General features: G+C 39.8%; 1 protein-coding gene across 4 annotated transcripts in view; it reads right to left on the bottom strand.

Annotated features, from left to right (window-relative positions):
• Window positions 1–18,981, bottom strand: part of Plce1 (phospholipase C epsilon 1) — a 283,071-nt gene that overhangs the window by 20,055 nt on the left and 244,035 nt on the right. For 2 of the 4 annotated variants that reach the window (XM_076834570.1, XM_076834571.1), the window contains exons 21-27: window positions 16,345–16,383; window positions 15,092–15,213; window positions 14,106–14,223; window positions 9,929–10,060; window positions 8,424–8,714; window positions 3,184–3,347; window positions 1,416–1,677 (exon numbers count right to left, since the gene is read on the bottom strand). In XM_076834570.1, coding sequence (XP_076690685.1) covers window positions 1,416–1,677; window positions 3,184–3,347; window positions 8,424–8,714; window positions 9,929–10,060; window positions 14,106–14,223; window positions 15,092–15,213; window positions 16,345–16,383 — 1,128 coding nt within the window. The remainder of the gene's footprint in view (window positions 1–1,415; window positions 1,678–3,183; window positions 3,348–8,423; window positions 8,715–9,928; window positions 10,061–14,105; window positions 14,224–15,091; window positions 15,214–16,344; window positions 16,384–18,981) is intronic. The other 2 variants (XM_076834573.1, XM_076834572.1) reach the window with 1 other exon arrangement.

Genomic DNA, 18,981 nt, shown 5'->3' with positions numbered 1-18,981 from the left:
TAAAAACATATCTCATGTGTCATATGCATGGGCAGAGAAATGAAGTCTGCAAAAGACGTTCACCTAAAGTGATTATATTGGGGAGATGAAATGATGGATAATTTAAAAAAAAGTTTTTGCTATTCTTTTCTTTCTCACATTTCCATAATAATCTTATGGGCTGAATTGTGCTCCTCATTCATATGTTGAAACCTGAACCTCTAGTACCTCAGAATGTGACTCTATTTGGAGATAGGTTCTTTAATGAGGTAAGTATGTGAAAATGGGGGTCATAAGGGTGGGCTCTATTCCAATATGACCAGTGTCCTTAGAGGAAGAGGCTATTAGGACATAGACATGTGCACACAGACTAAGATCATTGGAGGACTCTTCAAGAAGCTTGGCATCTGCAAGCCAGGAAGAGAGGCCTCTGAAGAGATCAGACCTGCTGACACCTTGAATCAGGCTTCTAGCGCCCTTAGAACTGCGGGAAAACAAATTTCTCTTGTGGTTGTTTTTTTTTTTTTTTTTTTTTTTTGTACCAGGGATAGAATTCAGGGGCACTTGACCACTAAGCCACATCCCCAACCCTATTTTTTTTATTTATTTAGAGACAGGGTCTCACTGAGTTGCTTAGAACCTTGCTTTTGTTGAGGCTGGCTTTGAACTCATGATTCTTCTGTCTCAGCCTCCTGAGTTGCTTGTTGTGGTATTTTCTTATTAATCCCCCAGCAAACAAATATAATAATAAGGTGATATTTGCACAATGGAGAAGAAAAATAGGAAATAATTAAGAAGTAGGAAATTGCAAGGTGTCTGTGGAGCTCAGAGAATGGCAGTTTGAGTGTGGCTGGAGAGGTGGGGGGGAAACATATAGAACCTGATACTTAGTGTAGTTCAGCAGAATCACCACTTTTGGAAGCTTGTTAGAAAGGCAGAATGTTGGGGCTGAGGTTGTGGTTCAATGGTAGAGCACTTGCCTAGCACATGTGAGACACTGGGTTCAATCCTCAGCACCACATAAATAAATACATAAAGGTCTAAGAAAGAAAGAAAGAAAGAAAGGTAGAATCTCAAGCCCTGACCCAGACCTATGTAACTGGGATTTGCATGTTATTACCAAAGTGATTCCTGTGCACATCAGTTTGAGAAGCAATGCATAAGCCAGGTGCAGGAAGCCAAAATTCCTCAGAGCGCCACACTAAAGCCAATCCACAAGCCAAAAGTCCTGGCCTTTGCTCAAAAATTCTCTTTCCCCTGCTTTCTGTCTAATACCACCCTGGCTTCCAATACTGGATGTCTTCCAGGCACCACCTCCAACCATGGCTCACTTTTGCAACCCCCCACAACTCTCCCTTCTTTTCTTTCCTTACTTCATGCCTTCCTTTAAAAAATGCCAGGGGTACCATGGATGCTGCTTGGGATTTTCATTCTACCTCGTTTTAAAGCCTTGAGTGGAATGATTCTCTGAGCAGTTACCGCTGAACTGTTATTTTCCACAACTGCAAAACGAAGAAATACAAGATCTTCAAAGTGAACCCGGAACAGAAACTGTTCGTTCCACATGGGGTTTAGAGTGTTTCGATGGATGGGCTTCGTACGGAAATGACAGCTATCCAGGGGCATGCCCAGGACGTCCACTTCTATGCACGGGCTTCCTGTGCTGTTACTAGGGCACACATTTTGGCCAGAGACAATCTGAAGGGGGAGAAAAAAAGGATCAAGGTCACAGAAGGTGAAAGAGAAGGGAAGACAACTACTGGGTTTCACCACTTCCATCCACAAAGAATGACTTCATGGACAAGGTAAATGGACAAGGTCGGGTACTCATACTACTGAAATCATATAAAAACTGTTTTGTCAACAGTATTCACTTAACTGTAACCTTTCAACTCAAACAGAGTGTGTTGTCAAAAATTAACTCCTAACCTTCTGTAAACAAATAAAACGACACTCAACTCTAGCTAAAATGGTCAAAGAGAAAAGGAGCTGCTGCCTTCCTGTCTTAGGGAGAGAAAGAAAAAACAGGATAATCAGAAAAATCTTTGAAGAGAAATCTGGTGTGTCATAAGAAGACCTCCTTTGAAGAGAGGGAGACAAGATCAAAAGATGGAGAGATGACCTTGTCTCTCTCTTTCCTAACTCCCACCCAGATTTGTTGTTGTTGTTGTTAAACTAAGAGAGAAAAAAAGAACAGGAAAATAGAAGCTGGGCATGGTAGTGCACACCTGTAATCCCAGCAGCTGGGGAAGCTGAGGCAGGAGGATTATGAGTTCAAAACCAGCCTCAGCAACTTAGCGAGGCCCTCAGCAACACAGTGAGACCGTGTCCCTAAATAAAATATAAAAAAGGGCTGGGGATGTGGCTCAGTGGTTAAGCACCCCTGTGTTTAATCCCTGGTACCAAAATCAAACAAAAAACAGGGAAATCTGTTTTTAAGGGAAATCTGTTTTTAAGGGAAATCTGTTTTTAAGGGGAGTCTGTGGAGTTTTGATAGTAAGTTATTTAAGCAATGAAAGATATAAGAAAAGGCCCAAGAAGGATAAAAGGTAAACCAGAAGCAGGAAAGATGCTTCACTGTATTTATATATTGATGCAGGTTTGTTTTATCTTAGAGCTCATTGGAGCTAAAGATGAGCTGATCTAACAAGGAGATCAACTCTTTTTTTTTTTTTTTTTTTTTTTGGTACTGGGGATTAACTCAAGAGTGCTTTACCACTGAGCTACATCCTCCAGACCTTTTTATTTATTTATTTTTCAAAAATAAATATAAAAAGGTTTTGTTAAGTTGCTGAGGGTCTTGCTAAATTGCCGAGACTGACCTTCAATTTGAGATCCTCCTGCCTCAGCATCCTGAATCACTGCAATGATAGGCATGTACCATGGTGCTTGGCTGGAGCCCAACTTTTATAGGATCTACTCATAGTTATGATTCTGTGGGCCTGGAAGACAGACTGACAATCATTAGTACATCAGGTAAAGCAGGGATTTCCTGACTGCACCTACTTGGCTCTGGCAAATTCGGTGCCTGATGACTGCAGCCCTAACCTAACCAGAGCCACTGCTCTGAGAGTTAAGACGTTGTGGGAACTAAATCTGTTCCCACCCGTGATCTGTAACTCATCAGCTTTGCAATGCCATGAATTCAAAATCAGTTTTATATTCAGGAAGTCTTCGATGCTTCACAACAGTGGCCCTACTTACAGTTAAAGAATAGATGGCAGGCTCCATGTTGTCTAGATCTCTTTCCAGGGGAGAAAACTTCTGATACATGGGGCAGTTCTTGTCCCACAGAACTGGGGGTTTCAATACATAACCACAGCCACCATTTGCCTCAAACATGGCGGCATTTAAATGTAAAGGAAGATCTGCAAAACAAGAAAAAAACCTGATATTGCTCATCCACTTTGTTGCTTCAGAGTCAGAAATTTAAAGTTCAAAAGAAATTTGCATCATTTTTTTGGAAACTCAAGCATGAAGTGAGATAATCATCCATTCATGTTATCAGTCAGCAAATACCCAGGATGTACTAGGTTGTTAGGCACTGCAGATACAGCAGGTAACAAGACATGAAAATCTCTGTCACCATGAAACATACAGTTTATGGAAATGCCCAGTGTTCTTACTCCAAACCAGGTTCTGCCACATAAAAACTCCCTTTACAAATAGGAATCAATCACATACATCTGCACAATCTTGCAAAATATCTCATTTTATACTGAGTTTTGGAAAGGGATAGCAGTATTTTCTTATCCCCAAATACCGAATCATGTATAGCCAAGTCTTGCTATTTCAAAGACAAGATAAAACCTTAATAATAATAATAAAAACAGCTGAAGAAACAGCTTTTCCTTAAAAAAATCTCAATTTCAACTCATAAATTACTTTTACCTCTTTTTTTAATTGTAGTTAAATACAAAACAATCATTATCACATTTGATTCACATCATGTCCACAATCCCCTCAATCAAAATCTTTAAGAACTTCACAAAGGCTTTGAATCTTTTGTGGTCAAAATTTTCTTTGGCACAGTGCTTTGATGAACAACTGGATTGCTGCACTGTTTCTGGACTCTTCCACACTCACACGCTCATCCGATGGCTCAAGTCTGTATAAAAGTTGCCCAAGTGAGCAAAAGGTTTATGAGACACACCTGACAAATCTTCCCCCTGATAGATTCCTTCCATGTGCAGAATGAACTTTGCTCTGTGGACCAACATCAAGGAAAAGTGTGGTAATCACCTCGGAACCACAAGAAATTGGCCCGTACCCTTTTGTCTTGTGTGTAAAAATTTTCCATGTATCTGGGGTTGGCCAAGATAATGTGCAGGAATTCCTGGGATAAGGATGTCTTAGACATAGGAAAGCTCCTGGGGCCTCAGTCTCCTTCTCTGTCAAATTAGTGTATTCAAATAGCAAATTGCTCTGGATCTGCCAGGCCCCTTCCAGTGCTGATCGACTGATTTCATAGAGGGCATGCTGTCTTACTTGCAGGAGGAGAAAATTCTCTTCCCTGGCCATTTTGTGTTGGAGAAAGCAGACGTGGCTAGGATGGCTTAGACAGTGAAACAAACTAGCTCACACAGGATAGCAAATATGAAATAGACATATGCAGGTTGAGCATCCCTAATATGAAAATTTGAAATCTGAAATTATTGGAAACATGAAACTATGAGCACTGACAAATTTCACCTGATGAGTGAGCACTAAACATATTGTATAAAATCCTTCAGGCTATGTGTGTAAGGTGAAACACAAATGAATTCTGTATTTAGACTCAGGTTCCATCCTCATGTCTCTCACTATATGTATATGTAAATATTTCAAAATCTGAAAAAATCCAAATCCGGAACTCTTCTAGCCCCAAGCATTTTGGATAAGGGATACTCAACTTGTATTACTAACAATAGTAAGAGCTGCTCACACTTAACTGATTATAACGTCAACTCCATTCAGATTTGAAGTCTGATCGCATTAGTGCGGTATCTATCCTAATAGCTTTCCATTACTTTCAAGCACTTTTTCTTGACTAAGGTATCTCATGGTGACCCCATGTGTAAAACAGACCCTTGTGGTAGTGCTCATTTTGAAATGAAGGTGAGATCTGAAATCTAGCCCTCTTTTTTTTTTTTTTTTTGAGAGAATTTTTAATATTTATTGTTTTTAGTTTTCGGCGGACACAACATCTTTGTTTGTATGTGGTGCTGAGGATCGAACCCAGGCCGCACGCGTGCCAGGCGAGTGTGCTACCGCTTGAGCCACATCCCCAGCCCCATAGCCCTCTTAATGTTTCCTAGGAGTGGTCCCAGAACTTCATCAGTGACTACAGTTTGAAAACCCCTGTTCTAACCAAGTGAAAAAATGTGCATGAATCAGTGTAAACCTACTTACCCTTCTGAATCAATCCATATGATAAATTGAGCATAGCATTGCCCTAATAGTCTTCTATTCATTTAGAAACCTTGTATTAAGTAGACACCATTCTCATAATATTTGTCCTTACATTTGGGGTCCAGAAAAATCACAAAAAGTGCAACTATCGTGCAATAAAGCATAATGAGTGCTTTTTTAAAAAGAGGTTTTTCTTCTGACTGGAGGTGCATATTTACACACCTCTAGGTCCTGTATACAAGGGAGGAATCTGTTCTGTACCCATGTGGAAAGATTTTTGATGGTCTGTTGCCAGCAAAAATCAGGGATTTCCCTACCAGCTTTGGGTCAGTTTTCTGTAAGACTTCTTGTTACAGAGCACTTCTGACCTTCTTGTAGTTAACAGAGCCAGCAGAAAACTGGAGATGAGAAGGCCCTATGTCCATAGACAACCCTTTGGAGTACCAGGTCCTCTGAGATCCAGGAAATGGCAAGTCAGATGATTCTGGAGACATATTGGAGGCTAAAGGCACAATGCGAGGGATCATAGATGAAAAAGCACTTTCTAACCTAAGAATTTTTGACTCTTATCTATTTGGAATTGCAATCCACAGAGAAGTAAACACTTGGAAGAGATCTGGACCAAATATCAAGAACTACAGGTTCTAGTTGCAGTGGGGTTGATAGAGATAATCTGCTCCAACTCAGGGCAGCCTGCTGTGTGCAAGGTATTGAACCAGGCTCTGCCCCCAGTTTGCAGAAATAAAGGCCATTTTTATAGACAAACACGCTAACACTGCATGTGGCTTTTGCCTTGTTCAGCAAGGGGGATGCTTAATCAATGCTTGCTGCACTGAATCATGGGAGGTTAGTTGGCAAAGCTCTCTTCTGGGATGAAAGAATGGAAAGGACCTTGAGGATGAATCATGTAACAGAGTCATCTGCTTCCCCTGAGTGGGCAGTTCGATGTGTCCTGGCTTCCTTTGGGGACATGAAGAGTGTTTAGTGGTGAGTGGAGGACAAGTTTTAGCTTCAGTGTGTGCTACTGGACTGCAGGAGTGGCAACTCTTTGTGGTCCCCTTGAGCCGGGGCTCCCTTTGCCATCAATGGAGCCAGACTGTCTGCATCAGTCTTGGCACCTTAGGAGAAAGGACACATCCAAGACCAAACACACTTCCATTTCTTTGCGAAAATCATTTTGCCAGGCACTTAAAATATTTCGGTATCATAATAACAAAGGGCGCCAGTAGACATAGGGGTACAGACAGGGCTAGGGATGTGAACCCACAAGCTACTCAGGAAAGATTGAAAAGAAATGGAAAATAAAACTTTTTACAACTCTGAAAGTATTTCACCATTATTTCCATTGGTGAGTCCAAATCAAATTTTTTTTTAAAAAAATAACTTATCAAATGCACTTAAGGATAGTTAACATCTGTGGAATGCTTTCCATGTGCCAAGACAGGCGCTAGGCTAAGTATGGTACTTCACCTGCATCAGCTTACTTAATTTGAATTGAGAAAAGGAAACAGAACAAGGGGAAAAATACCATGACTGATATCTCTAACCACATGTCTTTGGGGTCAGCCACAAGAGGGTACTATTGGTTGGCACCAGAGGCAGGAAGCTAACTGGTCCCAGACCTACAGCTGTGGGCTGACCTCAGCTGGAGACAGGGTTGTGCTGTGGTTATGGTTCAGCACAGTTAGTTACAATCCGACTCAGTTCACGTGAGCTAAATGATAAAGGCTGTTCTTCTATCCAAAGCAGTCTTATTTTTTTTGAAGAGATTCTAGGAAACATTCCTCCTCAACTGTTTCCACACCTTCTATAGCTCTGCTTCTTTTCTAACCAAGTGGAAACAAAACACTGAATTTATCACTGCAAGTCATCTGGTAACCATGAACAAATTAACTATTTTGCCTTGGTTTGCTTCTCTGAGAAATGAGGATCATTTCTTAGGGTTATTGTAAAGATTAAATGAAATAATAGGAATTGAGAATTTAGCATAGTGCCTGATATATTTTAAGCATGCAATAAATGAAAACTTACTCTGAAGTTTTTAGATCTCACTTGAGTCTCATTAACAGTGGAGGAACGCGAACGCTACTTTCTCTGTTCATGCAATTCGTAGGCTTGTTCTCTTTTAATCTGCAACACTTACAGCACTGACCAGTGCCCTCCACCTCAATTACAAAGGACTGGAAAAAAGCTAAAATGGTTCTAATTTGCACAATGTTTGGAGTGACATTGCTTGCCTGCTTTCCTTCCTTCCTTCCTTTCTTTCTTAAACTCAGGGGCTTTCAACCACTGAGCCACATCCCCAGTCCTATTTTGTATTTTATTTAGAGAAGGGTCTCACTGAGTTGCTTAGCGCCTCGCCATTGCTGAGGCTAGCTTTAAACTCACAATCCTCCTGCCCCAGTGATTACAGATGTGCACCACCGTGCCTGGCAAGTGACACTGCTTTTTGACTGCAAGAACAGTTGTATAGTGAGACAGATAAACCAAGAGATAAGAAATCCCTGCCCCACAGACAGGCATGGTGGCATTCACTTATAGTCCCAGCTACTCGGGAAGCTGAGGCAGAAAGATCACTTGAGCCCAGAAGTTCGAGGCCAGCCACGGCAACACAGCCAGACCTATCTCAAAAAAAGAAAGAAAGAGAGAAAGAAGGAAAAAAAGTAGAAAAGAAAGAAGGAAAGAAAGAAAGATCCTTGTCCCAGAAGAACCTTAAAAACAAAGGAGGGCTTGGGGGGTGTGACCCATGGTAGAGGGAAAGATAGTATGTGTGAGGTTCTAGGTTCACCCATCTGCGCCAGCAACAAACAAAACTGGACTCAGCTGTCAAGAGAAGCCTTGTGTTTAAAAAGTACTTTAAAAAAGGGGTGGAGCCTCTTCCAAGTTTTTTTTCCCCCCCCTATCATCTTAACTCTGAAACATCAGGGGCATAATTCAGTATCAAATCACATAATGGTGTGGACTCTTGCCCCTTGGCCAAAAATGTTATTAGCAGAACCCCATTTACTGGCATACAGAAGCAAAGGAGAGAGGCGCAGATGCAGGCGCGTTACCATCTGTCTGGTAGTTGAGTGCCACGAGCTGGATCCCATGGAGCCAGAAGAGGAGGGGATTGGGGTTGGACGAGTCGATGCGGGTGGCGGCCGGGTAGGTCCTCAGCAGCTGACAGGCGGTGTGCTGGATCAGTTTCTGAGAATACCTGCGACACAGACGTTTGGCGGCATTTTCATTCAGCGATGAGATATGATAGCATTTGGGAGTTCTAATGATAGCGCTGAGGGATGTGGTTGGGTTCAGAGGGGAAGAAGATTCCTCCCAGGTCTGTCGAATTCCTTCATAGGAACCTAAACTCCCCAAAAGATTAGTCTCAGATTAGTGTCAAAACCTTAAACATTTTAGAAAGATAAACCTGAACGACACCCCCACAAACAGCCATAGCACATGAATACATCCGAATAGATCTCGAATTTTACTGGAGAGTTAGTTAGTTTACCACTTTGAAACAACATGATGTCTACTGAGTTTTAAAAAGAGGATAGTGGACTGGGGGGCATAGCTCAGAAGTAAGGGCCTGGGTTTGAGCCCCAGCACCCAAATAAATAAATAAATAAATGGGGGTAGCATATTTATTTTTTTAGGTACTAGGGATTGAACTCAGGGGCAGTTTACCACAGAGCAACATTCCAGGGTCTCCTAAAGGTGCTTGGGGTCTTGCAAAATTATTGGGGTTAGCCTTTAATTTGTGATCCTCCTGTCTCTGCCTCCCTAGTCATGGGGAACATAGGCATGTGGCAGCATTCTTGGCTGCAACATAGATTTAAATTTGAATCCTGGAAGTCCTTTGCCTCTATACGTCATCTGCTCTGTGGATATATTGCACAAGTACACAACAATATATGTACAAGGTTATAAAACCCACAGAAAATGAAAACAGGAAGCATCCAAAGTTATCAGTGATGAAGTGATTTAATGACAGTATACCCACACAATGAATTATTAAAGAGAATAAGATAGGTATATGTACAGAAGGTTATGTAAACTTTACAGCAAGTATAAAAGATACACAAGTTTGTTCAGTTACATCCCACTTGGATTATCTTTAAAAGGATCTTATTTTTCTTGAACAAAACACAATAAACTTAAGAGTGGTTACCTCTGGGAAGTAGCACGAGGACACTGAGAGTGGAAAGGAATTTTAATAATACTCTGTATTGTTTGAACTTTAACTATGAGAATTTATTACCTTCACAATAAAAAGTAATTAGAAATAAAATGGATATATCTTCTGGGTAAAGAGTACAGTTCCAAGAACCACTAGAATGTTCCAAGGTGCTTCCAGTTTTTACTTTTGAGGCAAAGGACATTAGACTATCTCCAGTGAAATGTTATTTTTAATGAGTTAAAAGCATAAATTAAAAATATTTATGCCATTAGATAATGTGGACATTCATGAAAATAAAAAAGAATTTCAAAATTCAAGGGAAGTGCTTAGACAGCAAATACATGAATCATTCAGCATGCAGGATCAAGCAAAGATATTGTAAGAAGGTGACTTTACTTTTTCCAGATGTTTTGTTAAATGTTGCTGTCTCCCCTGGGCTCATTCTGCCCGGGTTGTTGCCAAAAATGGACTTCCTGCTTTTCCTTTCTTTTCCTCTGCTTGAGCCAGATGCATTTAGAGTTGACAGGCCTGTTCCCATAAAATGAAAATAAATAAGCCAAAAACTTACAGGCAACATTTTCCATCCCTGTTAATGTTTATTTTGAAGTCCTACTACTCCCCATAACTCAGCACAGAAGACCTGCTATCATTTTTAGCACGGTTAATAATAGTATTGTAGGCAATTATATTGAAGTTTTTATCTCTATAGGCAAATGCAACAAGAAGTGTATGCTTACTGCAGAATAATCACAAGCCCTGTCTCTCTCTTATCCACACCTTACTAGTAGGCAGTGCACCTGAAAGATCTTTTTTTTTTAAGAGAGAGAGAGAGAGAGAGAGAGAGAGAGAGAGAGAGAATTTTTTTTTTTTTTTTTTTAGTTTTTGGTGGACACAACATCTTATTTGCATGTGGTGCTGAGGATCAAACCCAGCACCCTGTACATGCCAGGAGCATTACTGCTTGAGCCACATCCCCAGCCCCCTGAAACATTTTTAAAAGTTATATGGAAAAAAAGTCCTGTAGTCAAGATTTAATTAGTATTTTATTCATATTAATTACTCAATTTTGAGAGATAAGAGAATGTTTTCAAGTTTGAACTTTAGCATCATACTGTTCAGGTTCAATTCCTTCTGGTCTGAGCCTTGACTTGACACACTCTACCTTCCTTAGTTTCCTTCTTTACAAAATGGGTATGATAAGAGAAATGCACTCTTAGGATTAGTTTGAGAATTAAATGGGAAATACAGTGTGATGATAATAAAATTTCATGGCTTCTCTTTCTCCCTCCTGGTCCAACCACTCCCTGGATCCTTCATGCCTGGCAGAGTGCCTGGTGCATAGCAGGAACTTGGTGCATATTTGTTGAGTGAGAAAATGAATGCACACCACACAGACCTGGCTCTAAGAGTGACTTAAAAGCTCCAATGAAGCCACAGTTGCCTCCAAATCATTCCCAGGGTCCATAATTGTACCAGTAGGAGAGCAATTCCTTAAGCTGAAGCAGCATCAGGAGCCCCCTTTTTTTTTTTTTTTTCGAAACAGAAATATACTTTCAAGAACATCCTCAGAGACAGAATAATGTTTAAAAGCATAGACTTTGGGGTGAAAAAACTGAGTCTCAGAAAGGTGATTTGCCTTTGCCAAAGTCAGGTAGCCAAGGTCCCAGATGGGGTAGCCAAGGTCCCAGATCTCTGAGCAATGATATTGTCCAGTGATGTTTTCACTATCCAATATTTCTCTTGGCTGTACTCTTTTCTTTCTTTCTTTCTTTCTTTTTTTTTTTTTTTTAATTTATTGGTTTGGCTGTACTCTTGACTGCAGAACAAGTAAAGACCAAGGAGGTGGCCAAATATGTACCTATAAATGCAAGGAGCTCCCCAGAAGGAGGCAGTGTGATGGGTTGAAGTGTCTCAGGCCTTGCAGCTTGGACAGTGTCAAAGGGAGAAGGAAGGATAGGCCAGGTTGAGTATACTGTGGGAGTAAAAGCCTGGCAGCAGGAAAGACCATGGTGTGTGTATATGCTTGATGAGGTTTGGGAAGTATCCAGAAACTACGGAGTGGGGTAATATGATAAATGGTACAATATGATCAAATATCATGCTCTTCTTTTTCTTTTTTTCTATTAGAAAAAAGAAAAATAGAGAGATAAGATGTAAGTGAGAAACAAATCCTCTAAGATAGAAGATAGAAACAGCAACAACAACAAAAAACATCAGCTACTTCCTTGGCCCTAAGAAAGCTAAGGCAGTGTGGTGAAAAGAACCCAGCCCTGGGAATTGAGACACCGAGTTCTGGTCTTGCCTGACACTGCCCAGGTTCATGTTTGTGGGAAACTCACTTTACTTCTGTGGGTGTCAGACCATATGGTCTTGGTGTGCCTTACCACTCTGCAAGTATTTTTGGGTGAAAGGTGAGATATATTGAAAATGATAATGTAACTTACCAACTAAACTAACTGACATTTTCCTCATGTACATTCAAACAAATATAACAACAACAAATGTTTAGAAGTTATTGTAGCAATGATTTCAGCAACGTAATTTAGTTACTTTGAGAAAGGAAATAGAATTGGGGTGAGAAAAAGGTCAGAAACTTTAATTAATAAATCAATTAAAAATACCTATTAAAGGATATATACTATATAAATAGTATACTTAATAAGCCATCCATATGCTTAGTGTGTGCCTCAAGTCAGAGCAAATAATCTCTTGGCCCTTCTATGGTTCTCTGTTGGTACAGAAAGTTCATCTTTTACACTGACTACAAATATCAATGGGAATTTGTGCACTTTCATTTTTCAGTGCTTGAGAGAGAAATGACAAAGGCAGTGGAATGGATTGGGTGTATGTACCCAGTGTCACCTGTATTGATGAAGAATAAGAGATGCACTGAGTGTGATTTTTGAACAGGGTGGCCCTCACACTTGATCATACAATTGAGGACATGCCAGTCATGATGACTGACAGGTAAAGAATTTTCCTCCATTGTAAAAATAATTTCATGAGGTGCATGTATGATCATAACCTTTAGGTCATGTAAAGTCTCACTCTGTGAAATGAAAATGTTAGCTTCTTGTATTTCTTTGAAGTATCTGCTTGCTACTTTTTCACTCATATTCTTTTCAACAGAATTTGCTAGCAGATGAGCATTAGCAGCTGCCAATGGTTTACAAACAGTTACTGGAGGAAAACTTAAAATTAAGGAATCTCTGGCTCCCCACCCCCACCATGTATGAAAAGGCCACTATTGCCAAATATTTTTAATCGCCTAACACCTTTGTCCCATTTGCCAGGTACAGTGTGAGAACTGTTGCTTAAGCTAAGCTCTGATGAGTTCAGCCCATCTTGAGAAGATGAGGTTTGGCATTTTAACGCCCCTCTCTAGGCCAAGTTTATATACTCTGTTACTAACATTAAGACTAGTCCTCCAATCCCAGCTCTTTTCTGTCCTCAGAAATCTTGTGCAAGGGGATTCTTTTTCTTAGTATAAGAAGATGAATTTTTCTGACGGCCATGTATTTGTGGACTCTTCCACCTGTTGGTGCCTCATTTGTGGGACACATAACTGGGTGAATTAAGCTCATCAGTAACATCCCTATCAAGAGGGGCAGAGTATAGGTATGCTTCAGGGCATGACTTCGGAGACAAGCTTCAGAATCATAAATCTACTATTTGCTAACTTAAATGAACACTTTTTTGAAGAAATGGTTCATCAACATAAATTCATTGTACTTTTAGAAATGGCCATTTGGGGAAACTCCCTCCCCTACCACAACCCCATTCTTGGTCCTTGCAGTTTAGGTAGAGCCTCACTATGCAGCTCAGGGATAAAGCGTGTCATTTAGGCTCCAGACTATCAGAACATGGCATCTTCCTGGCCACAGTGATTGGTTAAGGTTTGGGCAAAAAAAAAAAAAAAAACAGTGAGAAACTTCTGCTGGAAGCTCTGAAGAAGCACTTGCACTGCAGCCAAGTCTGGAAGTGTGAAGTGCTAGCCGGCTATGGCTACCTTACAACCACAAAGGGAAGAAGGCCAAAAAAGTGGAGGTAAAATGACGAATGGGGAGAGAGAAAGCATGTGCCCTGGATCAGGCTGCACCTGAAACTCATCCATCTTTATTGATTTCTGCATCTTTAAAACAAGAATCTTAACTGATACCCCCTGGAAACTTGGGCAAATTACATTATCTCTTTAAAAAATTATTTGTTTTATTTAAAAATGGAGATAATACCACTGATCTCATAGAATTATTATGAATAGTCAAAGAGAGGATTCATATAAAACACTAGGCACAAATCCTGGTGCTTCAGTGCTTAATAAATTTTAATTGTTGGGTCTTATAGATATTATTATCAATTATTCACTATTATGAAAAGACATTGTATAGTTTGGAAAAATGAATATTTTATGGTATTTTTCTTCATGTGCATCAAAGCAAATTTAGAATTATTATAACCATTAATTTGGCCACACAGTTTATTTTGGAGCATTCACAATGTCTAATCAGATAAATAGGATATTTTCTTCCTTTGGTATCTTTGACTGTTATAGATGGCATTGCCTACATTTTACCTGGAAATTTTACTGCTTGGCAATAGATGACAAGGTCAGAAAGCTCTGGTGCAATCTGTCTGCTTTCTTTTTTATTCTGAGGAAGATAAAATTCTTCTCCCAGTTCCATGTCATAAACCTATCAAGAGAAAATGAGACCGTTTTCCATGGAAGGTAGAAGTCACTCACTTGTGCATTCCCAATGCTCTTTACCTGTACTTTACCTGGAGGGTCATCAGTGTCCTCCCCTGGCTCATTACATACTTGCACTGGGGTCCTAACACCTCACCTGGAATGAAAGCTTTCTGAGGGCAAGAATGAGACTCAGTCATCCTTCAAGTGCCTTGGGGCATAACCCACTGACTTACACAGGGAACAGCCCTAGAGAATTGACTATGTGTCTATGGTTGCTCAACTTCTTTACCTATTCTATGACTCTGTCATCCAACAATGTCACTCACAACAACTCCTTCTGTAGATCCGCTCAGTCTACATGCTGTGAGGCCCTTGAGGGTAGGGTCTGAGGATCCCATTTATCTTCCTAATCTTGGTGTTATTCCTCTTTAACACTTCACAAGTTGCCTCCCGTTTATTTTCTTGGTTGTTATAAATGCATTTAAGACTTCATGAAATCCCCTGAACAACCAGGCTGTCCTCTTGGCCTGAATGCCTTGATCCTGTTTGACCAAATCTTCCTTCTCATATGTCACCTTCCCTAAGGGCCTGTCCTTGATGCTCTGATAACACAGGGCAACTGCTGTTCTTTGCACATGTCCACAGGTCTGTCTCCATCACTGACCCACCTCCTGTGCCGCTTCAGTGTCTGCCATACATACACCTTCGGTAGGTATTGGTGGGATGAATCAAGACCAACTTTCAATGGCAGGTGGGCGTCTCATGTTATCACTTTGGCATCCATGGGTCAGTGAGGGCAGAGGTGAAGGGAAAGGTAGGAAGGAAGTGAGTACCACAGTCCAAATACTATTTAACAGAAACCATCCACCCACCTTTCCTTTGTTGTAAGCAGAGTTATCTGCCTTCTTTATCCGCTTGGGAATTTCTTCATTGTACTCAAACTGAAGCTTGTCAGTACATGATTTATTTTCAGGTCTGTCTTCCAGAATGTTGTCTGAAAACGTGTTAGCAGGCTTTAGTAACGAAGAACCAAATGTGACACTTAAGGGCAACATATACTTCATTGTGAGGGCAGCCAGACAATTGTACTTGTCTGCGAGACCGAGGCTCTGTCTACATGATACCAAAATAATGGCTTGAACATAATTTTAGAAATTGGGTTGACATATTTAATTTCAATTTAACTTTCGAATTTACCAGTTATTTTGGTACCATATAGACACAATCTAAACGAGAATGATCATTTTGAAACAGATTGTTAGAACTCTGCAAATGCTGTGGGAAATATTCTGCATCAAGAAGCTGACAGCACAAGTCTGGGAAGGATTTAGTGGTTAAAGCACTTCTAGACAGTACATATATGATTTAATCACCCTCACCTTGAAATGAAGCTATTGGCTTCTCTTACTTTGAGAAATGTCAAAACCAGTGTGTGGCAGGGAAAGGGGACACTTATTGTTCTATGCAACGTGAAATTTTTACAATTACAATTTATTGGAAAGCAAAGTCTTCACAATTTTAATTATTAGGTGAAAATCTTAAGAACAGGAATTCAAACTTGTAAATATATCTAAGGGTGACAGATAATTTTTTGTTCTGCTCTTTTTTTAGCATTTCTAATCAGAATGACTGTAAAAGTGTGAGTTATCATGATTATCCTCTTTTTTTTTTTTTTTTGGTACTGGGGATTGAACTCAGGGGCACTCAACCACTGAGCCACATCCCCAGCCCTATTTTTAAATTTTATTTTATTTAGAGACAGGGTCTCACTGAGTTACTTAGCCTTGCTGTTGCTGAGGCTAGCTTTGAACTTACGATCCTCCTGCCTCAGATTCCCAAGCCACTGGGATTTCAGGCATGCGCCACTGCGCCCGGCATGATTATACTTTTTTAACATAAAAAACAAAAAAGCGAATTTCTCACTCATCAGACTACAAATGCTTAGACCAAAATATCCTTATAGCAAATCAGGGCCATGCAGGCTGCCAAGAAGTAAACAAGACCAATCATTTCATTACATTTGTATTCATAAAAGTGTCACAACTTCATGCTCATCAGGCCCAAGAGATCAGAAACATAATGTTGATACCCATGCAGTTAAAATGCCCGTATGGATGATGTTTACCTTCCTGACTGTTAGGAGCAGGGGAAGCAGTAAGGACATCTGCTACAGAAAAACAGAGTCAGACAGGGTATACAAGTAAGGAGAACTGAGATGAAAAGCCAGATAAATTAAACTAAGGCATGAAGCAAAGCATAAATAACAGCTTAGATCACAAGATAAATGAAACAAGAAATGTTTGGTAGATTTACTATTTTGACTACATAGGTACGCAAGAGCTAGCAATAAATATATGCAAACATTATTAATGTTAATCATGCTCTCAGTAGCCACATTCATATTACATATTTTCAGTTACAGACTGTTGTGATACTCCCAGTATAAGTTTAGTTCAATGAACAGAAATCAGTTAATTTGTTAAAATCTTGCAGCTGTTGTCATAAAATATGCATATATTAAGTGGTAAATTCAAACTTGTGCCCCAGTGTATGTTCAAAACTAGTTGAAGAGAACAATAACATTGGAATGGAAATTAAGTGAAATAAAAATCCATTAAGAATTTATTATCCAAAAGGCAGAGTAGCAATTAGTAGCAACCTCAAATACACGACCCTCCTTGTGACTTCCTTAGGGTTTTCTTGAAATAATTCTGTGACTAAGGATCATCTCACTTCTATAGCCAAAAGTGGCTTTAGATTCATTCCTTTATCTTGTGGGTATGAAAACTGAGGACTAGAGCTGTAATAGAGACACACTGGGGACCCTGACTATAGAGATGGGTTTCCTCTGTGGCCCTCAGGAGGCTGATGAAACTCCTACAAATGTGTGCAGAATTTTGAGAGCACATTTATTTATCAGAGGTGACTGGTCACAGCTTCTAGTTTCTCAAAGGGACTTATTACAAAAAGCATGGAAAATTTTGAGATCCCCTTAAGAGGCAGCCTCTACAGTGGGCAGAATTCTATTTTCTTCTCATCCCAACTGGAAAAAGTGGAGATGGCAGAGGAAAGTAGAGATGAGCACAGTGCTAGGATCACCATGGAAAAACTACACTAGATAAGGCATTTAATAGTCACATATGGAAGCCTTCATAGGACAAGCTTCAACAAGGCACCGCACAACTGCAAGGCCTATTTGGGAATCAGCTAGTCAGTGGGATCTTCAATGAAGTGGGAAATAATCACGTGTTGGGAGTGGATTGAAGTTATCATAGATCATAGTAATAGTGAGGGTGAGGGACAAAATTACCAAACACTTTACAGAAACTTTTTATTGTATATTAGTGGTACCTAAACCAAGAAGGTGAGAGGACATTGTTCAAGGTCTCACAGAGCCTGATGGGGTCCCGTTTTTCACTGATAGAAAAAAAAAAAAATACAGGGCTGAGGCTGTGGCTTAGTGGCAGAGCACTTGCCTAGCATGTGTGAGGCACTGGGCTGGATCCTTACCACTGCATACAAAAATAAATAAAATAAAGGCATCCTGCCTGTCTACAACTACAAAAAAAATTTTAAATAAAAGATGTTAACTTTATTAAAAAAAAAATAGGGCTGGGGATGTGGCTCAAGCGGTAGCACGCTCGCCTGGCATGCGTGCGGCCCGGGTTCGATCCTCAGCACCACATACAAATAAAGATGTTGTGTCCGCCAAAAAATAAATAATAATAAAAAATACATACAACTATCTTAGAAATTTAATGGGGTAGGATTAAATTTTACTCTAATTGAAAAAAAAATAGATCCTTCTTCCACCTGTTCATTTTGTCATTTGCAAATAAAAAATGCCTATAATAACAATGATTGTAAAAAGCCTTCTTCTTTCCTATTTTCAAAAGTACAGAAAGTACACAGGAGTAATTTATGATGGAGAGTGAATTTGTTTTCCACTAGACTAGTTTCTTACAGGGTTAAATAACATCTGCATTGATTGATTTCTTCATTGTGGTTTTCATTTCATATCTGTATCAATTTTTCTTCTATGGGACATTACCACAACTGTAATAAAAGTCCATGGGGAAGAATAAGTCTACATATAAATGTCCACATTTCCATCACTTTTCAGGAACAGGCTGTAAATAAGTTGCTTTTGACTCCTTTCAATTTTCTCCCTTTTTATATCTGGTTAGTTGTGACCCTTTTATTATCTCATGGAGTTTTGGGTCAAGTAAACTGGCTTCTAGTTGATGTTAGGAAACAAACAACTATTATGAAGAACAAATATAAAATGGTTGCAGCCTGATATTATATTTTGGGTCAGAAAAAGACAGAGGACTGTCATCAGTGTTGGAGGCTCATGGAACTGAAACATGATTGGAGACAACCTGAGTGTGAGGAGCAGATATTGAGAGGAAGGTGGCTGAGTCGTCATTCCAGTAGTAAGTGGACAGTAGTCTGGGCTACCTATATACTTAGCAAAACAATTAGTCAATGGAGAAACAACATATGCTACATATATAATGTTTATGTAAGTAGGAACCTTGGCATTTTCTCATTACTGTATTGATTTCTTTCAGAAGACACCAAATGAAACAGTTATATATCAGCAAAGGCGTCCGAGAAAACATTTTGGCATCTCTAGCAAATGGCACTATTTAGAGCAAATGAAACACTTGAAACCTAATTCTTACATGAGTAAAGTCCTTTACTGGTAACCTGTGGGTAACATCATTCATTTGACTTTTTTTGGTATTATGTCATTAGC

The sequence above is a fragment of the Callospermophilus lateralis genome, chromosome 15, assembly GCF_048772815.1.
Source record: "Callospermophilus lateralis isolate mCalLat2 chromosome 15, mCalLat2.hap1, whole genome shotgun sequence".
Lineage (NCBI taxonomy): Eukaryota > Metazoa > Chordata > Mammalia > Rodentia > Sciuridae > Callospermophilus > Callospermophilus lateralis.
Note: the sequence above shows the minus strand (reverse complement) of the source record. Positions and strands in the feature narration are given on the sequence as shown.